Source organism: Salvelinus namaycush, chromosome 7, assembly GCF_016432855.1.
Source record: "Salvelinus namaycush isolate Seneca chromosome 7, SaNama_1.0, whole genome shotgun sequence".
NCBI lineage: Eukaryota > Metazoa > Chordata > Actinopteri > Salmoniformes > Salmonidae > Salvelinus > Salvelinus namaycush.
The window spans coordinates 42,840,395-42,864,215 of NC_052313.1; the positions used below are offsets into that span (position 1 = coordinate 42,840,395).

General features: G+C 41.5%; 1 protein-coding gene across 1 annotated transcript; it reads left to right on the forward strand.

Moving 5' to 3' along the window:
• Nucleotides 1-4,905: 4,905 nt before the first annotated feature.
• On the forward strand, nt 4,906-22,879 carry LOC120051262 (CD99 antigen-like protein 2). Its single transcript, XM_038998029.1, has 14 exons — nt 4,906-4,946; nt 5,083-5,145; nt 9,629-9,658; nt 10,110-10,172; nt 13,337-13,375; nt 13,876-13,920; nt 14,142-14,195; nt 14,840-14,878; nt 15,463-15,513; nt 15,662-15,754; nt 16,733-16,765; nt 20,758-20,880; nt 21,090-21,143; nt 21,512-22,879. The coding sequence occupies exons 2-14, from the start codon at nt 5,085-5,087 to the stop codon at nt 21,538-21,540; spliced, it is 714 nt and encodes a 237-aa protein (XP_038853957.1). The 5' UTR covers nt 4,906-4,946; nt 5,083-5,084; the 3' UTR covers nt 21,541-22,879.
• The last annotated feature ends 942 nt before the right edge of the window (nt 22,880-23,821 follow it).

The following is a 23,821-nucleotide window of genomic DNA, read 5'->3' on the forward strand; positions in this document are numbered from 1 at the left end:
AGCGTGAAAAATATAACAAGAGTCATAGACTGTTCAGACAACATGAAAGAGGAGGATGGTATTGGCATTTCTCTACAAGTGGGGTGAGTCAACATGTTTTTTTCTACTTGCACGCACACACACATGCCTAACACGCACGCAGAGAAATCAATACCATGGTTAGCCACATCATATTTAGCTTACGTTGATTGGACTAAATCACTTTTGGTATCTTTTAGTTGTCACTGTATTAGACTAAGCATAGGTGATTATATGATGTTGAAATGGTGCTGGAATAGTGGAGGCAGCTCCTGTTTTCTTTGCGACTCTCTGTGATTCTAAAGAAACAGTTGTTTAGTAGTCTGAAAATGTTGGAAACATTACCTTACTTGACCATGCTGTAGGTCGTGTAGGTTTGTGACATGCAATATGTTTTGTGGACTTCACTGGACAGACGTTCGTCTCCGGTAAAAAAATAAACAAATGTGTGGTTAAATTTATTCGGCCACTGTGTATTCTTATTGTCTCGGCCTTAGGCCTATATATCACAAGGCATATGAACTAAAAGGTTATAGAGCAAACAATGCAATTATCACAACACATAGGTTGTAATATGGCAGTGATTTTACCCATGTACCTCTACTGGATTGTCGTAATGCATTTAAAAGTCCTCAGTATAAATGTTGCTTTTCATCTTACTGTCTTTGGCACGCATTCAATCGCGAACATTCTATTGTTGTTGTCCAACATCAAACTTGTCCTTGTCATTATAAAAAATTAGAAACACAAAAACGGCAGTCTGCATGACATCGCAACAGCCTGGTCCAAATAGCAACGTTACTCGCACATTTTTTGGCACCGAAATAAACGTGTTTAAAAATGTATTGAGAATATCTTAGTAGCAAGCCAGGCAACTAAAATCTACTTTCAATGTGTTGGTTTGTTGCTAGCTTGGTAGCTATCTACCGTTAGCTGGCTAGCCAGCTCATTAAAATACGAGGGCCATAGCTACATAAGAGGACACCGACGTCTGGACATCTGTAATTTTTATTTTATTTTAGGAACTCACTCAAGGTCTTAGTGTTGAAAGTTAGAATAATAGAATACACAAGGTGCAATTTCGAAAATTGGTTGTGCATTAGCAGTTGTTACTTGTTACTCACTGACAGTCACTCAATTAGCCATGACAGTCACTCAATTAGCCAATACCAGTAATTGTTTTTGAGTAGTTAATTAGTCTAGTTAGTCTAGCCAGCTATCTAAACTTGTAGTAATTATGGCCGGATTACTGACCGGGCACACGGGGTACAATTGTTTTATTTAACCTTTATTTAAGTAGGCAAGTCAGTTAAGAACAAATTCTTTACTTACAATGATGGACCCGGACGTAGCTGGGCCAATTGTGCACCGCCTTATGGGACTCCCAATCACAGCCAGTTGTGATACAGCCTGGAATTGAACCAGGGTCTGTAGTGATGCCTCTAGAACTGAGATGCGGTGCCTTTGACTGCTGCGCCACTCGGGAGCACGTGCCCAGGGGCTATGATCTCCAGGGGGCCCCAATTGATTTTGTTAGTTACTTTCACTCAGATAACATATTAACATGGCATAAGTAATGGCAAAATGTGTAGAATTGCAGGAAATTAGCTGTACAACTGCACAAACTTTTTTTCTGTAAAGCAAAGGTATTTGTTTAGCTTTTGTTTTTTTAAATACTTTTTTTTGCTGAGAGATCCTTCTGTATTAAATTATAGTTTTTAATCCGGGTGCTGAGTTAATGTGGGTTAATGTGTAGGGGCTAATTGTATAGCTAATATACTATGTATTTGTAGATCGACTGAATGAAGCTACAGCAGCCACGGTGATAATGGCTGGGGTCATTTTTGCTTGTTTTTACTGTTCTCCAAATAGCATTTTAGAGTGACTGACTCGCCGGTGTCATAGTGATAGAATGCATCAGATTTTGGTTATTAAACACTGTCCTTGAAAAGTTACAAGACAGCATCACTGGCAGACAGTCTACAGTCAAATCAAGTCAACCCATTGTTGTGTGTTTCGATGACGTTGTTTACACTGTCAGGAAAGTGCACAGTCTTTGTGTTCTGTCAAACAGCAGGGAGCTCATTCCATGAAGGCCCCCTGAGGGATTGACAAACTTCAGGTTTACCTTTACTGGAATGATAGAGCAGTAGGCTAGGCTAGAACAGAGCAGGTGGGTAAGCTCCAACTTCAAAGTGTTATGCAAACACATTTCTCTCTATTTAGAGGTCTCCTATTTAGAGGTCTCCTCTGCGTCCCAAATTGCACCCTATTCCCTACATAATGCACTACTTTTGACCTGGGCCCAAGAGTCAGTTGTATCCCAAATTGCATCCTATTCCCTACATAACGCTCTGGTCAAAAGTAGTGCACTACATAGGGAATAGGGTGCCATTTCGGATGCACCCAGTCAGTTCAGACTGCACTACTAAAAATAAAAGGTGCATGTTGGAATCAAATAAGGTTTTTGAGAGCGAAGCCATAAGAAAACCATTTTAGGGTCTTTGAAGAACCATAAATGAGATGGTTCTTTGAAAAAAAAATAAGAAATGGCTCGGCCCTCCAGGACCGTAATTAAATAGCCCTGCTGTATGGTTTTAAGCCTGATCTGCATATTTCCCATGGTGCCTTTCAAGGGATTTTTTTTGCTAATGACAGAGACGTAGTTGTTGCATTCTTTCATATTAAGTCCTGTGGCCTTCATAAAGTGAGATCCTAAGTGAATATCTTGTCATTAAAATTAAATACCTTAAAGATGCGCTATGCAGAAATACATACAAATGTCTCTTTAAGAACCTTATTTTTTTTCAGCATGAGTGGGAAGTTCAGACTGAGTGGGATTATTAAATAATATATTTGTATGTATTGTAGAATAGACTACTGGGGGCAGTAGGCCTAAATTGTTATCCAACAATATGAATAGGCTATATGCTGAGTATCTGCATCAAAAAGCTTTCTCTTTGATTTCAATGCAAATATTTATAGAGATGGTTGGGATTTTGTTATTGCAATGTTATTACATCTAATGTTGGATACACAGGACACGGTATAAGGTCAAATGAACTAAAATAAAAAAGCAGAGCTGTTTTAAAGGTAAGCATTTACAGGACATTCTGCAGAATTGAAATATTCATAGAATAAAATGAATCCCGTCTATTCCCATCACACTTTCCAATTGTGGATGAACCAGAATCAGAACCAGAATGATTCAATAGAATTTCAAATGTTATTGATGCCTCCTCATGCAACACGTCTCTATGAATTGTCAACGGTGTTTTTGTTGGATGACCAAGAACGGGACATTTGCAAGCGAGGGGGATAAGGGTGACACAGATGCTTCAAAAACGTGTAGCCTGAACCACCTTCCCGCCTTCTTTGTCACACGGTAGCAGCTTTTCCACTAATATACGTTTTACTGAATTATAACATTTTACTATGAATACTAATAGAAATCAAGGGAAACATTTCCCCTGCTTTGCAATAGCCTACCTCATGCTAACACGAATGTGGCGCAACACGTTGGAGATCAAATTGAATAGGGTATTCAGCCTACACGATACACATAAAAGGAACTGCACATATTGTACTCAACATCACCAATATATACAAACGAATTCCATGTTACCGTTGGTTAAATGATGCACCTTGAGCTCATGGTCAGAGCGGTCAAGACGCGCCTGTGGACTTACCAAAGGGTCACCCTGGCGCGTCTCCGTATAAGCCAAAGTCAGGGTATCGTCTGCTTTTCTCACGACAGGCGTCAGATACCGTGGTCACAATCCACGTCTCGGCATATATACCATAGTATTACATAAAGAATGAGTAAGATGGCAAAAATAAACAAAGCCACTAAGATCGCCTTGTTAAATGGAGACAAGAAAGACTGCATGTCAGCAGCGAAGAAAAAGAGGATGAATAAGCGGGCTCTGTTGCTCCGGTTCTTATGAATGAAATGATGGACACGTTCTCTGCACTCTAAAGCACCCGAACTAGTCCTCATTGGCATCTGCATTGATGCGTGCCAACTTGAAGAGTCAGACTCGCTGGCATCCACTGGCCTATACATTTGTCTTTAGAGACCTCAACATTCACGGAAGCAACACAAATATGATTATACATCATTATATATAGACAACACTGACCACGATTCCATAATCCTCAGATGTTGATAAACAGAGACGATTTCAAATCTCATTATTATAATTTTTAAAATAATAAGGCAAACATTATTTCAATATCGTGCTCTGTTATTCGATGTTGGTCATTTTCCTATTATAGACTATGCATTACATCGATTAGGCCATAGCCTACTACACACTATTTTACAAGATGAGAGTTTGTAGTATAGCTGCCAATTACATTATTTCTCATTACCATTTTCACCATGGCCAATTGCCACATTTTCTTCGCTTTTACGCACACCGCACAGTATGAAAAGGCACGTTACAAATGAAAATGAAAACCATGACGTCTCGCTAGATGGCACAATCGCCCCGTTCATATAGCCAATGTGTTATGGGAGTACCACACATTTGGATCTGCTGAGGAGTATTTGGGAAATAATTGAACGTAGGTGTCTGCAGTGTTCTATTATTTTACATCATAAACATGAAATTGATGCAAAATAGCTTTTGTGTAGCCTATACGCATATGCTGATAAAATAATAATTTCCCTTGAATAGAGATAGTTCATATAGCGTTTGAGTAAGGATAATTACATTCATTTTCAATCAATTGATGGTGATAGGCAACAAGAGTAATGTCAATTTAGGCTTATGCCCCTCACTTCTCTCAGCTTGTGACCTGATGCGCGGCATGGGTAACGCCTTTATTTAATGAAGTTACTTGCAGCACACCCACCCTGACTGCTCTTTCATTCTGTTGGAAAGTTGACTGCCACTCTGTAACTGGAGAACACTCGAGCGCTGGTAGGCACGTTGACACACCCTAAAGTTACCGATTTATTTTGACAAAGAACTCCGAGCAAGGAATTAGTTAAAATAGCCATATCGATCCAGCATCGGATAATTCAGGAAAACTTTTGTTTTCTTTCCTATTCAGCAGACATGAAATCTTGCTTATGGATTGCCTTGCTTGTAACTCTTGCTATAGGGACGAAAACACAAGGTAAGGTTTTTTTCCCCACCCAGGATACATAACCAAGCCATTATTAGGACTATTATGAATAGCTATTATGATAATGATAATAATATGAGGATCATTGCTATTATTGTTGTTGTTTACTTGTTGTTTTTATTGTTATGTTGATGGTAACGTAGGCCTATTTAAAGGTATACGTCTTGCTTAGGCCCATCCTTTGGTTAAGGTAGACACAAGATTGGCCTAAAAGTAGTAGAAATACGTTTATAGATTTAGGCAAGAAAATAGACTGGGAAATTCCATGTCTGCGCCCCCCTATGTGTTATGTCTATTTGTGTTAGGGCACGCGCCTGTTGCATGCATTTGTTTCGCACCCCACTCACCCATGCAGTTTTTAGTTGAACAGCTAAGAATGACATGCATTTACCTTAATAAGGATCGGCCCCTTTTTTTCCATTTTCAACTAAAATGACATACCCAAATCTAACTGCCTGTAGCTCAGGCCCTGAAGCAAGGATATGCATTGTTTTGGTTCCATTTGAAAGGAAACACTTTGAAGTTTGTGGAAATGCGAAAGGAATGTAGGAGAATATAACACATTAGATTTGTTTAAAGATAATGCAAAGAAAAAAACAACAGTTTTTTGTTTTTTGTTTCATCATCTTTGAAATGCAAGAGAAAGGCCATAATATATTATTCCAGCCCAGGTGCAATTACGATTTTGGCAACTAGGTGGTGTGCAAAGTTTTAGACTGATCCAATGAACCATTGCATTTCTGTTAAAACTCTTGTATCAAGACTGCCCAAATGTGCCTCATTTGTTTATTAAGAACTTTTCATGTTCAAAACTGTGCACTCTCCTCAAACAATATCATGGTATTATTCACTGTAATAGCTACTGTAAATTGGACAGTGCAGTTAAATCAACAAGAGTTTAAGCTTTCTGCCAATATCAGATATGTCTATGTCCTGGGAAATTGTCTTGTTACTTACAACCTCATGCTAATCGCATTAGCCTACGTTAGCTCAACCGTCCCACAGGGGACCTACTGATCCTGAAGAAGTTTTTAACAGCAAGGCAGTATAACACTTTCAAATGTGTAGGCTACTACAACACTTGTGTACTTCTTGTACAGTTTTATAATCCTTGCTCTCAGAAGAGTTCTGACTCATCTTAGTGTGGTAGTATATGACTCAAGGGTGTGTCTAGTCTGCCCTTTATAATCAGGGTAGTGTCTTTGGCTCATAGGGAAGCACATGTGCGTGCAATACTAACTTGCACAACTGGGCACAACTTTGAAAAACAAGTCTGAAATGCACAGAGAGAGTTTTGTTTTCTAGCAGGATTTAATTACTGAAAGGTAAGGGAGGTTTGCAGAACACAGTTCCCTGTACTGCATACTAACAACTCTCTCGCTGAAGTTTTTCTTCTTTCGAGACACTTTCAAGCTAAGCTACCTTGTTTTTTTTGTAGGCTCTCTGTACTTGTGTGTCAGTTGAAAAATATACAGATAGAAAGTAGCTCCAACAAACTTAGTTGGCAATACATTTGCTAGTTGCTAGTTTTTAATCAGATACTATCAGATACTGTTGCTCTCACCCCAATGTTTCAGATCTTCTTTCCCACAATGCAATGTTTGTAAAAAAAAATATAGGTTTAGGATCTTAATTTGATCACCCTGTTGCAGGGAAAATTTACAAGATATTGGACTTTGAAAGACTTTTCAGCCTTATAGCTCCTCTGTGAGTTATACTCAGCACCCAATGAACGTAACATTCAAAATATATTTCCCATCCTGTGAATGGCTGTGTCTCTTGGCTTCCTGTGTGAGGCTGCTCCAGGATTTGCTAGAGTTGACAACAGGCATGCAGCCCCAAACCCCTACCCAGATGGGCACGCTGTCTTCATGATGACACATGTGATGCCTAGATTTAAAAGCCAGACTGAACTGAAGAAAGACTGTTTTATACTACCCCATCATTGCCTCAAGTGTCCAGTACACAGTGAAATAATTAGTACAAGTGGGTTATATTTAGTTAGTTGATACAGTTAATAGCTTGTTGGTCTTTCTTCTGAAAGTACACTGTAAAACCATGAAACATGTGACACGTTTATAACTCAAATATCAGTGTTTAAATCTTAAACATTAGGCATTTAAATTAGCCAATAAAGGTTATCATCTTAATCAAAGGCATTTAGATTGCAAGATTAAACCTGATACTCAGCTTTTTCCAGTCAGTTTCCAACCAAGAGAACGCATATATCTCTTAAGTATTATGTTTTATAACACTACTGTTTACTTTCCCATCATCCTGTTTAGAGTGCATTTAGTCATTCGAAATTGATGTGACTTCCCATGCCTTATTCAGATCAGTGTTAGGAATGTCTGTCACCTAACTGGACAGGACATTTGATTCAATAAATCTTTTTAATCGCATGGTGTTGTTGTTACTTGGCTGTGTTGAGTTCATTTTTGGTAACTCTCTCAGAGTGAAAAAGACATGGGAGGGGCCCTCATTATCATGTTTCCCAGCATGCTTTGTTGCAGGTTGATTTGTAGAATAGTTTTTTTTTTTTTAAATCTATGTTTCCTCATACACATTGATTGATTAATTGATGTTATACTATACAAAGATAAATAACTTCATAAAACAAAAAACTAATCCAATCTGTGAGGGGTTGGACTTATTGCACCCATTACTGAGATGGTTGTTTTACTTTAAAAGGTTTAGGTCAGTGGTTTACATCTTTCTGAAGTTACTGTACCACCAACAGAATTTGCTCTGCCGGAGTACCCCTGATTTATCCCCTCATGAGTATTTTATTAGTAGGCCTATGTTCTCATGAGTATTCTCAAGTACCCCTTGTGGCTAGGCCAAGTAGCCCCGGGGGTCCTATTATCCCTGGTTGGGAACCACTGGTTCAGGTTGTCTTGTTTATTAAGTCATTCACCATAGCAGTCATTCTGACTGCAGGTTGTGGGTGATACAATTTTCAAATTCTTGGATATCCTCCCTCATTCTGATAGGAATTACTAATCACATCATAAACCAGCGTCCTGTGACTTGAAGGTCTGATGTGGCACATAAGCCAAGATTTTCAGACTACAATGTCGAGGCCTTATGAAATGTACACTGAGTGTACAAAACATTAGGAGCACCTACCTAATATTGAGTTGCACCCCCTTTTGCCCTCAGAACAGCCTAAATTTGTTGGGGCATGGACTCTACAAGGTCTCAAAAGCATTCTACAGGGATGCTCCCCCATGTTGACTCCAATGCTTCCCACCATTCTTGATACACACGGGAAACTGTTGAGCGGCAAAAACCCAGCAGCGTTGCAGTTCACCTACTACCATACCCCGTTCAAAGGCACCTTAATATTTTGACTTGCCCATTCAACCTCTGAATGGCACACATACACATCTCAATTGTTTGAAGGCTTAAAAACCCTTGAACCATACTCCTCCCATTCATCTACACTGATTGAAGTAAATTTAACAAGTGACTTCAATAATGGATCATAGCTTTCACCTGGTCAGTCTGTCATGGAAAGAGCAGGTGTTCCTAATGTTTATACACTCAATGTATAATATGTGGTCATAAAGGGTTACAGATTAATTTAGGTAGTTACTTGGACTGAATTTATTGCAACAACCATCTCTCTGTCACTAACAAACACAGTCTTGGGTTGGCATTGCTCACATTCACTCAAGAGGCATGCTGGGAAATGTGTTCAAGCAACACCCCCAGTGTTTAGTTTTTAAAACCTAAACGCCTTGTGCTGAATAAACGTGTTCATGTGGTTAACAAGTGTTACAGCCTAAATACTGTGATGTGTTTTCATTTCAATTCTAAATGCCTTGATGCGTGTTAAAAAGTGTCTCAGAAAGTGTTAGTTTAGGTATGTGTTCAGATCCTAAACACTTAGTTGCTTCTTACACTGTAAAACCATCTGACTTTTCTGCTCAGTTTCACTTGAGACCGTATTCTTATACAGTCGAAGGTTCGGACGCAGTAAGCAAATGTATTCAAACTGGGAGGCCTCTATTTTAAGTGGGTTGGCTAATTAGGTAATTAGTTAGTGTGCTAGTTCAGTCTTAGCCTGGTTCATTCCTAAAGGTTTAACTACAGCCAAGGCAGAGTAGAGAAAGTAGAGTGTTCAAGGAGGCTCTCCGGTTTCAGCTGCCTATGAGTCATTCAAACCGCAACTGACTGTAGTGGCAACAGACTGCATGCCAGGCAAGGCCAGTTCCCCCATAACAAAACCTCACCAGGCAACCAATACAGGATGTCCTACCTGCTGTTAAGTAGCACAAACACTGTCACGATATCAGACACGCACATAGCAACTGGTGGTTCCATGGAACTTTTTTAGCACACGGTTAAAAAAGCTAGTTGAGTTAGTTGAGTAGAAAGTGGTGCTAACTAAGATGCGTAGACAGCCAGTGTTGTGGGTGTTTTCTTGGACATTGTGGCTGACCAATAGTATTTTATCTTTGTCCCACAGACTTTGATCTTGCTGATGCCTTAGATTTTGGTAAGTTTCTTGATCTTTTTATTTTATTTTGATGTCTGTTGATAGGTAAGCCAACTGTAGATGTAGTTCATACGGACGAAACAGGTGTAATGGCTGTTCCTCACCGTGTTCAGGTGGTACGTCTTCCTCCTCTGCCTATCTGTAGCACTGCTCACAGCGCTGTCTGGCTCTGATCCAGTTGAATACATTTTGCATAATGCAAATTGGTTAGTTAGTTATTACTGAACAGGATTTCAGGTCCAAATATAATGTAGGCCTTCTGAAAATCTTTTATATATGATTAGAAATGACAATTTTAATTCTTAATACTCATAACACATGATGATCCTGTTATTATAGTACAGATTTTTGTTTCGTTAACATTTCTAGCCGTATAGATTTATACAGATTTATAGATGAAATGTGATTAATGATTTAATGAAAGGCAAAAAAAACCTCTCTCTTTGTTTAGATAACCCGAAGGCAACTGATATTCCAAAACAGCCAAAGAAACCTGCAAAGGATCCCAGTCCAGGTAGGGAAACCTATCACATAATATAACACTGACTGTGGGATGAAACAAACTCTGGAAGTCAACAAAAGTCACAAGCAAGGGAAGATAGACATCTCATTAGTCACGACTCATATGACTCAACATGAGTAACCACTTTAAAGAAACAGAATATGAGCACAGCATGTGACTGTAGGGTGGCCCAGCCCCCCGAAGGGACTCTTATCAACTCTATGCAAGGATTTCCTTTTGTCACGATCGTCGTAATGAGGCAGAGTGGACCAAGGCGCAGCGTGATAGAACGACATCTTCTTTTTATTTTGAAGACGAACAAACGAACAAAAACAACAAACAGACGACCGTGAAGCTATTCAAACAAATAGTGCTGACACTAAACACTACACATAGACAATTACCCACAATAACCTAATGCCTATGGCTGCCTTAAATATGGCTCCCAATCAGAGACAACAATAAACAGCTGTCTCTGATTGAGAACCAAACCAGGCAACCATAGACTTTCCTAAACCTCTATACTGAACACAACCCCATACACTCAACAAAACCCCCTATACAATACAACCACCCAAGACGAGACAAATACGTACAAACATCCCCCCTGTCACACCCTGACCTAACCAAAATATTACAGAAAACAAAGAATAGTAAGGCCAGGGCGTGACAGTACCCCCCCCCCAAAGGTGCGGACTCCGGCCGCAAAACCTGACACAGAAGGGGAGGGTCCGGGTGGGCCAATCCTACGGCGGCGGCTCGGGTGCGGGACGTGGCCCCCACTCCACCATAGTTAATACCCGCTTTGGTGGCTCTGGCAGATCCTGGCTGACTGGCGGCTCTGGCAGATCCTGGCTGGCTGGCGGCTCTGGCAGATCCTGGCTGGCTGGCGGCTCTGGCAGATCCTGGCTGGCTGGCGGCTCTGGCAGATCCTGGCTGGCTGGCGGCTCTGGCAGATCCTGGCTGGCTGGCGGCTCTGGCAGATCCTGGCTGGCTGGCGGCTCTGGCAGATCCTGGCTGATTGGCGGCTCTGGCAGATCCTGGCTGGCTGGCGGCTCTGGCAGGTCCTGGCTGGCTGACGGCTCTGGCTGGTCATGGCTGGCTGACGGCTCTGGCTGGTCATGGCTGGCTGACGGCTCTGGCTGGTCATGGCTGGCGGACGGCTCTGGCTGGTCATGGCTGGCGGACGGCTCTGGCTGATCCTGTCTGGCGGACGGCTCTGGCTGATCCTGTCTGGCGGACGGCTCTGGCTGATCCTGTCTGGCGGACGGCTCTGGCTGCTCCTGTCTGGCGGACGGCTCTGGCTGCTCCTGTCTGGCGGACGGCTCTGGTTGCTCCTGTCTGGCGGACGGCTCTGGCTGCTCCTGTCTGGCGGACGGCTCTGGCTGCTCCTGTCTGGCGGACGGCTCTGGCTGCTCCTGTCTGGCGGACGGCTCTGGCTGCTCCTGTCTGGCGGACGGCTCTGGCTGCTCCTGTCTGGCGGACGGCTCTGGCTGCTCCTGTCTGGCGGACGGCTCTGACGGCTCGGGACAGACGGGCGGCTCTGACGGCTCGGGACAGACGGGCGGCTCTGACGGCTCGGGACAGACGGGCGGCTCTGACGGCTCGGGACAGACGGGCGGCTCTGACGGCTCGGGACAGACGGGCGGCTCTGACGGCTCGGGACAGACGGACAGTGCAGGCGGCACTGGGCAGACGGCAGACTCTGGCCGGCTGAGGCGCACAGTAGGCCTGGTGCGTGGTACCGGAACTGGAGGTACCGGGCTAAGGACACGCACCTCAAGGCTAGTGCGGGGAGCAGCAACAGGACGCACAGGAGGCTTGGTGCGTGGTGCCGGAACTGGTGGTACCGGGCTGGAGACACGCACCATAGGGCGAGTGCGTGGAGGAGGAACAGGGCTCTGGAGACACACTGGAAGCCTGGTGCGTGGTGTTGGCACTGGTGGTACTGGGCTGGGGCGGGGAGGTGGCGCCGGATATACCGGACCATGCAGGCGTACTGGCTCCCTTGAGCACTGAGCCTGCCCAACCTTACCTGGTTGTATGCTCCCCGTCGCCCGACCAGTGCGGGGAGGTGGAATAACCCGCACTGGGCTGTGTAGGCGAACCGGGGACACCATGCGTAGGGCTGGAGCCATGTATGCCGGCACGAGGAGACGCACTGGAGACCAGACGCGTTGAGCCGGCTTCATGGCACCTGGCTCAATACTAAATCTAGCCCTGCCAGTGCGGGGAGGTGGAATAACCCGCACCGGGCTATGCACACGTACAGGAGACACCATGCGCTCTACCGCATAGCACGGTGTCTGCCCGTACTCTCGCACTCCACGGTAAGCATAGGGAGTTGGCGCAGGTCTCCTACCTGACTTCGCCACACTCCGTTGTAGCCCCCCCACCCCAAGAAATGTTTTGGGTTTTACTCGCGGGCTTCCGTGCTGCCTCCTCATATCGCCTCCTCTCGGCTTTAGCTGCCTCCAGCTCTTCACGAGGGAGGCGATATTCTCCCGGTTGTGCCCAAGGTCCCTTACCTTCCAGTATCTCCTCCCAAGTCCAAGAATCCTGTATGCGCTGCTCCTGCTGCTGCTTAACACGCTGCTTGGTCTGAGTTTGGTGGGTAATTCTGTCACGATCGTCGTAATGAGGCAGAGTGGACCAAGGCGCAGCGTGATAGAACGACATCTTCTTTCTATTTTGAAGACGAACAAACGAACAAAAACAACAAACAGACGACCGTGAAGCTATTCAAACAAATAGTGCTGACACTAAACACTACAGATAGACAATTACCCACAATAACCTAATGCCTATGGCTGCCTTAAATATGGTTCCCAATCAGAGACAACAATAAACAGCTGTCTCTGATTGAGAACCAAACCAGGCAACCATAGACTTTCCTAAACCTCTATACTGAACACAACCCCATACACTCAACAAAACCCCCTATACAATACAACCACCCAGACGAGACAAATACATACAAACATCCCCCCTGTCACACCCTGACCTAACCAAAATATTACAGAAAACAAAGAATACTAAGGAATACTAAGGCGTGACACCTTTGTGTTGTCACACTTCTTCAAATACCCCTCTACATGACCAGATTCTTCTGTGTTGACAGTGTTATAATCATGCTAAAAGCATAAATAAATGTCATTATATTTCTTCATCTCCAGGAGGAGGATTTGATCTATTCGATGCTCTAGGTCCAGATGGTAAAGTGACACAATAATAGGTGTAGATGGCTCCCTCTTTGTCTAAGCTGGTGTTGGTTTTCCTCTTGGAACTTTTCTATATATCAGACTTACATTTGGTTACCCTTCCCATTCAACAGACTTACTCTCACCAGCTCGTTGGTGCTGGGATAATAAGATTGGATCATTCCTTGTCTCTGATTTCTTTTTCAATGATTTGCTTTTAAGGGTTCATCCAGTTTGCGATTTGGGTGATAGATTTATAACTGCATCAAAGTGTATAGTTATACTGTTGTGGTATTCAGTTATATTCAACCAGTAATAACTGGCTAAATTAAACACCCATCCCTTTCAGCAAATCCCAGCCTGGATCACCTTATTTTATTATGCTATAATTCTAATAAGTTTTCCTTTCCTGGCTTTTAAATTGTAAAACTCAAAGGTGAAAATCCTGGGAATTCTGGTTTAAAGTTGAGGCTTTTTTTAATCCATTTTCCTTTATTCACCTTTCCTCTTCTTAGATCCTGGTAAACCAGCTGGGATCCCTCCTAAAGAAGGTGGAACTAGTAAGGCATCTATGGCCAACACATGTCAAATGAATGGATAGCTCACATGTATTTCAACTAAGATTTTCTTTCTGTTCTCTGATGATTTAGATTTTATGGATACGTCAATGTGTTTATTTAATGTGTTCTTAACTAAATATGTTGTCCAATCATTTGTCCAATCATTTTCCAAATGTGGAATACAATGCTCTTATAGTTGATATACTTGATGCCCTTTCCAGATCCCAAACCTGCCCCTCCTCCCGCACCTGTAGATCCCAAAAAACCATTTGATGGTAAGTAAATTAACTCAACCAGCTGAAGTAACACCCATCACTTGTAATTACAGTATCCATCCTATTTGATCAGGATTCTAGCTCTAAGATGATTGAATACAGGAAGACATTCTGATCAGTGCATAAAATGAACATCCACCACCCGCCAAATGCGGGTAGATTTAGGTAATGGCGGGTAAGAATGTCTATTTCACCAGCCACGGTGTTCAATTTGCAGGTCTCTACAGTGCGAGCATTACATTTGTGAATAAAATAGTCAAAAGTGCGAGTGGCAATTTATTGCAGAAAAATGCTGCAGTAGCTGTTTTCAAAGTATTTCTGCTGTTTTGTTTCACAGCTGCTAATCGCACAATGAAATATGAATCCTATATCCCAATATACCACATTACTTCTTACTAATACAGTTCTTGTTTTAGAAACATTACAAAGCATGGTCATCCGTAAAAAAAAAAAAGTGTAATGTTTTGGCTGGTAAAAAATCTGAGTGGCGAGTACCTGCCACAGTGGCTGCAGACCAAACAGTTAATTTTAGGCCCGGCTTCTGATTCCTAAAGCAAACCTAGTATTGACCTCAAGATGGGAGATGTCATCCATTGTAAATGATGCAATCATAGAATGTTTTCTGTTATATTTTCTCTTCATAGATGGGATGGGTTTTGACCTGACTGATGCCTTGGGTCCAGGTAAAGTCAAAGTTATTGTTAGTTTCTCAGTCTAGGGAAGAAGTCTTTCCATTTGGTGCAGGTCTATATTGGGGATTCTCCCTTTGTCCCTCCCTCCCTGTTTCCTTAACCCAATCGACAAACAAACAATTCATCAATCATTGAATCAAGCAATCAACCGGGCTTGTGATGAATCACACCCACTGCTATCTATGATTAAGCTTTTCCTCAGCAGCCTTTACATAACCAGCAATCACCTTTTGTCTTGAGACGTCTTGAGATGTCTTGAGACATGGTGATGGCTGGGTATGTAAAGGAGATTCCCTCTGCTTTGCGTCCAGTGACTCTCACACTCTCACCTCTCTTGATAAGAAGCTGGGCCTCTTGAGCTTTCAAAACCTGCTTAACCACACTGTCACTTTCACTTAAGATCTTAAGTGATTGTAGGTGCTGATTTTTTCACATCTAATGTCGGAGGAAATGGTATGAGGGACTAGTGGCATGCTTCCCAGTGTGAAAACCTATTATAATGTTATTATAACGTGTTATATTGTAATATAACTTCCCACTCCTCTTCCTTGTTCTTTAATGTCTATCATCCATAGATCCCGTACCGGATAAACCAGCTGTTGTTCCACCTAAAGATGGAGGCACCGGTACTAAGCATTGGATATATTCATTTATTTCCTCAGTTTGATGATCATATACTATGTGTGTGCTACTGTCTATTGTTATTATGGACTCCCAGGAAAACAATGCTAATTGTTACTGACTCACTGTTGCTATACTGTTTTCATCTGGAAGGTGGCGGGTCCTTCGGCGACAGCGACCTGTTTGATGTGAGCGATAACGGTGGCTACAAGCCTGATCCCGGCAAGGGAGGTGGTGGAGGAGGAGGTAGGACATTTAAGTTTAGAAGCAGTGTCGCAGGCAAGACAAAGGGTGTTGCTCAAACAAATTAGTTCATGGGTTTGACTTCCAACAGTAGGCCTGCAATCTTACTGTTGAGGGAGAGTAGTTTCTACTCAGACTAGCATACGTCAAAATACGCACAATAGAGTATGTCGGGGAGGCTGGGGACCCGACAGAAATGGTCCATTGTTGCCATATTAAAATGAATTGCAGTGCTAAATTCACTGTGGACTAAAACAGAAGTGTTCTGTCTTAAAACTGTATACGCATTTCCTTTCTCTTTTTCCTCTAAGTCACTTAGAATGGAAGTAATTACTTGTTCTTTACAAAAGAGAGGAAAAAAGCAGAAATAGGGAATAGGAAAACCCCTCATGGTTACCAATGTAATTAGTGCCATATGCCTGTTCGTCTGATGCTATCCTGCATGATACTTTGGAGAGTCCAGAGGAGCTGGAAACAAACTGAAATTAACTGTCATTGAACTCGGTGTAAGGGGAAGATCTCAGCCCTCACAGTAATGACTAGAGAGCCCCTTTGGAAGAGAGCTTTAGAAAGCGAAAGACGACATGTTGAAAGGAATCTGGAAATATTTGACCAACTATATGAAGTCTTTATATAATACATCTCTGAAGTCTTCATGAACATTTGCACATACGTGTAAATAGCACACACAGGCCTATCTAGCTACTTCTATGTACAGTATGTCTAGAAGTATATACTACAGATTCTAAGAGGGAGTAGAAGTGCATCTACTCCCTCTTTAGAATCTATAGCATGTGCCGCTGACCCAGCCCCCTCAGATCCCAATGGTACGCCATTTATAGCACTTTCGGTTCGCCTGAAGTTTGTCTGAAGTTCTTGTGTGATGCTAGTAAAACTGATTCAAAACAGTAATACTGAAAAATGTAAGTACACAAACATGGATTTATTGCTTACTTTCTCGCTTTCTTTTTCCCTCTTCAGGAGGAGGTGGTGCTCCTGCAGATCAACCTCAAGGTAAAACAATCAATCCATTTATTTCCACAATAAATAATGTTAATTATCAAGCGTCTCAGAGGAGGAATTACATGGGGTGCCGTTTGTCAAGTTGAACGGCTATTTCTCTGGCTATTTCGCACCAGATTTAGGTGGAATCTTTAGAGTCCGTATTCGCCCACTGTACCCACACCCAGTCCTTTCATTTAACTCTTACCACTCATCTTTACCATGATGTCAAAGGCCTGCAGTATTAAGAATCTCAGTGACAATGAATTCTTCCCACACCTCTTGAGGGACTAATATGATATGGCTTTTATAGTCATATCCGTTTCCTGTCTCAGAGGAAGTTGGCTGATTGTTTCCCTGGTTTTAGTGTGTGCTCCTCACGGTCGGATTATGTTGTTCTATACTCCCTGTTTCAATCCAAACACAGCACAGATACTGAAAATGAATAATAAAACAAATAAAAGGGCTGCGCTGAGCGGATGAGGTCTATCAAACTAAATGTGTTGAAACATGCTTTGAGGAGTCCCTGATCAAATAGTGCAAGTGGAGGCTTGAGGATGGCAATTGTTTCCTAAGTAGCAAGAAATATAGTTTAACTTCTGGGTAAATAATTACAGTAAGCTTTATGGGAACATTGGGAACTATTGGTTTGGGATACAAAGGGGAATTAACTCTGATTGGCTTGATTGGGTGCACACTATTGGCCATAGCCTAAAACCCAGGTACGATTCTGTGTCGTTGCAGATCTAGACCTACTGTGGGGCCAATTCCTGAAGATGCTAGATGCTAACATGCCAGAGGGCGTCCATGTTTGGATATCCAACATAAAGCAAGCAGTGTTGCCTCTGTTAGAGAAGGCCATGGAGCTTTTGGATGTGGGCCAATGAATGAGCCTCCAGTGACTTTCAGGAATCAGGAAGTCATCTATCCACCTATGTTCTGATTGGTGCTCAGATATGAGGGAGTGTTCTGATTAGTTGTTTACATGGTGTTAAAGGTTTGAGGTGCTTTAAAACACCTCTCAGGGCTGATCAATGGTTTGTATACTTAGAAAAAATGGTTACAAAAGGTTTATTTGGCTGTCCCTATAGGATAACCCCTTTGGGTTCCATGTAGAACTCTCTTTGGTTCCACCTGGAACCAAACGGGATTCTCCTATAGGACAGCCGAATAACTCTTTTAGGTTCTAGAGAGATCCTTTTTTTCTGAGTGTAGGCTCCAGTTTTCACTGGGTTAAAGCTAGGTTTAGTACAAAGTTCAGAGGTTTTATCCCTTAAGGAGTGGGTGTGCTCTCCATCCCCTCTTTGACACCCCACCCTTCTCTTTACTTTCTGAAGTCACAGTTTCTGAATCATCCCTGTGTGTTGAGCTTATGGGATTCTGTTTTGTAAAATGTTACAGCTATAAGCCTAAAGATAGCGGTTACTGATATTATTATCAATATTTGGCCACTTGCCACTTGCCAGTGGAAACCACATTTTCCACGGTTAGTGTGGTTTTTCAGGCATTCTTATGCATTGCATGTAGTTGTTTCATATGTGCGTTCCTTCTTGTGTGATAGTCTTTCCAGATGACATGTCAATTAATGCAAAAATAATGAAGATATAAAAATGCTAGAGAAGCCCTCAATGTTTACAATTTTTGACAATTATGGGTCATAGTCCAGATGTCTTGGAAGGTCTTTGTTGAAATGTTTTTTCCTATGTCGCATCCTGTCATAACATGCCCATCATTACTGTACCCTAAGCCTGCTACTTACTAAGGCTTTTGCAGCCTAGCCCTAACAGCCCCTCACAGAGGCCTAGTCAGCACACATTCCTAGCATAGCCAAACTTCACAGCACTCGGTTGAAAGATCCAACACTTTTTTTGTGCTAATGTGTTCTAGAACATCCTGACATGCAGTTCTCTCATATTCCAACATTTCTAATACATTTGCTAAGCCAGAAGAGGTTATACAATCTTGTGCGTTTACAAATGATTTATGTATCATGGTGAATGTTCCTGTAAGGTTGAAGGATGTCTTTTTCATTGGGGGTATGTTTCTTTGGCCACTTGCATTCAAACACAAAATATTGTTTCCATTACACCGTGTCTTACCATGTTAGAAGTGCTACCTCTTTTTCTTGTGTGTGTTACAGCGGAGAGGTTAGCTATCAACACATTGCTATTGTCGTCTCTTTGTCTGTTGTTGTATTCCGTCAGATGTTAATAAAGCCTGCTGAACAGTGTTCTGATTGATGGTGTTCTGGTATAACACATAGCGTGGTTTCTGTTGATGGAATCCATGCACCCGGCTCTTGAAGAATATAGCTTCCATGTGTGACTGTGAGCGAAGGTTATTGGACTGAACTGTACGATTGTAGCCACAGGCGGTAGGTTGAATTCTCCAGCAGTAAGTCACCGTTTGTTGGGGTGTCATCCAGTTTTTACCCTGGGCACCGCCCTGTTTCAATGCTTGATACACTATTACTCACAGCGGTTCTCTATGGGAAAAACCAGTTTTGACTTGTATGTAAGGTTTATTCATCAAAAGTTCAAGTGTTTGTTCACTTTAATCCCATTGTGTATTTCTTTCTTTGTTACTTTCTGTGTCCTTGGAGTTGGGTTCGTGTTATGTCCTTCACTGTATCACTGGGTTGTGGCTTTCTCTGAGGTTCCATGGTTTCATGTTTTTTTTTTGTCGAGATAGTTTTAAAGATGTTTTTAAAGAGAAACTCTGGAATATTTGTGTTTCAGCCCCCGTAGTGTTCTGTTGTTGCACTATTTTCTACCCAGAAATACTTTGCCAGCACATTACAACCAGATGCCTTCATAAAAAGGCTCTCGACCACCACCTTGTGGAATTGTGGTATAGTTCCTAATGTTTTCCATTGGTGTGCAACTAGACTAGAGCCTTATGTTTTTGAGAAAAAAAGGCAAGTTATGCAACATGAATAATAGCCTCACTCACTCACACTTTCTTTAATAGACTCCTGTTTCATGTTAATTAATGCTGTGTTCCCGGTCCAAAATTACTGCCCCATTACAGCTGATTATAAATCCATAATAATACATATATTATCACCTAATGTTGTGTTAGATCTTTTTATCAACTTCAGTTCTTGTGAACATTACAAGTTTTGAACTTCTATTTGCTATTAATGGCCTGTAGGCCTCATTGACCTGAGCTCATACAACTCGTTTTTGAGTAAAAAAAAGCATAATGTATGGATTATTTACAGATGAATTATGGATTAATACTCAGATGAAACATATTGTGCTATTTATCACAGACTAATTTGTGTCAAAGTTTAACAAGGACTCTTTCCTCCTCACCAGTGTCATGATAAAAGATATGATCAAGAGCCTCAGTATATCGTTTGGTCATTGTGCTGCCATGGAATGAATTGTGAGAAAGGCCTCAAAAAAGCTTTATATACCAGAGCTGCGAGAAAAGCTCTATATATTATTGAAACAATGTTGCGATTGTTTGTGAGAATGCCAACAGGTGTGGTTCCTGTTGGGGAAAGATTCTATTGGGTAAAGGTTCCTGTGGGGGTTGCCATGGAAGCCAAGAATGGGAGTGAGGTGTGGTGTGTGTGTGTGTGTGTGTGGTGTGTGTGTGTGTGTGTGTGTGTGCTCAAACACACATGCATGTGGGGGTCTGGGAGAGGAAGTGTGTCCATCTGATGAATGGGCATGTGCCTGAACGCAATTTTATACACTAATTGTAGTCTCACCCATTCATTTCTAATGACCGGTCATTTTTGACCGTGTACAAAAGTTAAATAAAACATCAAAAATCATCTAAATGTATTTTGTGTATTCAGATGCCCTGTGTGGACAAAGTCATGGAACCTTATTACAATCAGATTAAATGAACTACAATTTTCAGAGATAAAACTTGTAAATCGGTCCAATTCGACCGGGGAAAAAAAGCAGGAGGGTTAATAACAATCAATCAGGAGAGAAAACAACCGTATCAACTAAACAACAACGACAATGGATCTTTTTGTTGTGTAGATGTAGAAGCTGGATCTGGTCAGATCGCTGGCGTAGTGAGTGCAATAGGAGTGGCCCTCCTTGGCGCTGCCTCCAGCTACTTTGCCTACCAGAAGAAGAAACTGTGTTTCAAGATTCAGGGAGGTGAGTGAATGGGATTGGGATACGTACAGTACAGTATGTGTAGTAGTGGATAAAAGGTTGCCCTGGCTGTAGATCCCTGTATGGCATCTAATACAAGTCTACAACCATGTCTCAAGGCAATATACAAGGGTCTAGAGGTCCCACTATAAAGTTGTCTGTGGCACATAACATGTTCTTCGATGTAAATGCTTATGTATTTCTCCATTCAGGTGTAGACCCAGAAATGGGAAAGAACGCACATGGAGGTCGGTCTGGTCCCCAATGTAAGCACTAGTTATTACACGATCTCACTAGTCTCTCTCTCTCTCCCTCTCCTACAATATACTACCCACTACTCCAATATACTACCTACACTATCTACTACCTTCCTAAATACTCCCTACTCCCTAATACTAGATCTCCATCTAGTATTCCTGTTCTGTTTTCCTGCCTTTTCTCTGGGTGGGTCTTGCTTCTCCTCTGTTTCTTTACTTCTCTCTGCCCTCCTTTTCTTTCCTACAGATTAGGGCAAAGGAACCCTCCGGAAAAGGTCTGCTGAGAAGGGTTTTAAGTTCTTTTAAATTCCAATGTATTGTTTTTTTGTTTTGTGAACATAACATAACCATTATTTCTGTGCTTCCTCTGATTCCAGTGATGAGCAACTTGCTCAAGTCATATTAACTTCGATCAGGTCATCATAGAGGAACCTCACCTATAGCAAAGGAACACCTTCTTCCATCAGCAGGTATCAACTGTCTGCTGGAGACGTCAGTGGGCAAAAAAATACAATAAAATCTATATATATTTTTTCATTTGTCTTTCGTTTGGAATTTAACTTTTGGAGAATGTTAGTTATATGTTTTCTTTTTTTTGTGCGCCTTATCTAGCTGTGTAAAGACACTTGGATAGATTTACAACTTGAATACTTGTTTTTTGCAGTGAAGATGTATCGATCATTTTCATTGTATGTCGTTCAGTACCAAACAATTGTCTTTAAACATGCAGATTTTTCATCACTTTTCATTTCATTTTCATTTCATACTTTAGGAGGCCTAGCTAGTATCCACAACTACATTTGACATTTGACTGTGTTTACATTGCACATAGCTTTCATGTTTGTTTTACTTGAACTGTCTCCACATATATCACATTCTGATTGGCAGTAGGATCTCTCTTTTCATCAAATAACAGCGCTTGTTTTAAAATATAACCCAGGCGAGTATGTAGTTACACATCAAAACAAACCATGCACACAAAGGATACTTTTACAACTTGGCACACTCATGTAATTATTAATTGGATTCCATTTTAATAGAAGGATTTAGAAATGTTTGTATAGATGAAGGTATAATGAAAAAAGTGCCTTAGAGAAAGGGAATATTTTGGTGGATATAAATAGAATGTGTAGGGTACTGTTTGGGATGAGGATTGGTTTCAAGCTCAACTTAAAAGCCGCATCACTTTTTGTCTTCTTGTAAGTCAATTGTTTGGGTTGCAAGCCACTCGTTAGTGTTTACGTGAGGAAAGATACCATAAATGCACATGGTAATAAAAAAAAATGCATTGTGCATGTTTATTTACAAAACAACATTTATACTGAGAAGTGGTTATTTTTAAGTTATACTTGTTTAAGATTTGTATGTATGATTGCTTGATTTCTGATGCAATACAGATAAGAATAGAAATTGATACCTGGGGTTGATACCAAACTGGTAAACCAGCATATTCTACCATGTCACTTGTGCTGTAAATGCTAATGAAGAATGCATATAAAAGCGCTGCTGTTTTTTTGCTGTGTGATATATGCCATTTTTGTTCTCCTTTAACTTTCAGCACATGTAATTAAAACCTATCATGTAACTGTAACTGAAGAAGTGTTACTGCTTATTCTTTACCAATACAGGAAATCATTTGTTGACTTAGTTGAGTGTAGGTAGTTCTTTTGTGTGTTTTGAGGGAAGTTTGATTCCTTCTCTGAAAGACAATGGAGGGCTGTCGATAATGTACCTTATTGTTGTCAATAAAGTTCACTTTTTACAATTGATTGGTATTTTTATTTAATGTTGTTTTCCATCAAGTTTCAACATCAGTGTTGTTGTCCATAGTACCATTCATTTGTATATCATGAAGATTGACCAACAGTTCTACAGTGAATTGAATGCACCTGCACATAGTACTATGCACTTAGTTCCAGGGGTTGGCCTACTGAGTACAGTTGTTGAAGGTCCTGCTTAAACCCTGCAGGTTTTCATTTTAGTCAAATGACCAGTGACACGACCGAGAACTCAAATAGACTCACTCTGATTTGCGCTTGCTCTAAAAACATCAGATGTATTTGTGTAGCTACCAGGTGTAATGGTATTCGTCCTCCTCATCTGACGAGGAGTAAGAAAGGTCGGACCAATATGCAGCGTGATGATTATCCATTTTAATGAACACGAATAATCTAACAAAACACGAGAACGAAACGAAACGGTCCTGAAACGGTGAACATACACAAACACAGGAACAGGAACAATCACCCACAAAACACAATACAAAACAGGCTACCTAAATATGGCTCCCAATCAGAGACAATGACAAACACCTGCCTCTGATTGAGAACCATATCAGGCCAAACGAAAACCCCACATAGAAACACAAAACATAGATAACCCACCCAACTCACGCCCTGACCAAACTAAAACAAAGAAAATACAAAAGAACTAAGGTCAGAACGTGACACCAGGGTTATACTCCCTGGCTTTAGGTAAACTCTCATAGTACATCTACAAATATCGAAATGGCTATAAAGCCAATCTAAATGGCTGTAAAAAAAAATCCATTACTTTATACTGATCATTCTGTATCTATTGTTTGTGGGACAGTTACTACTGCTGGACTCACTGGACTGTCGGACTACAGTATCATCAACATATTGGAGTTTCATTTTAGGGGAAACCAGTGCATTTTCTGCCAAGTC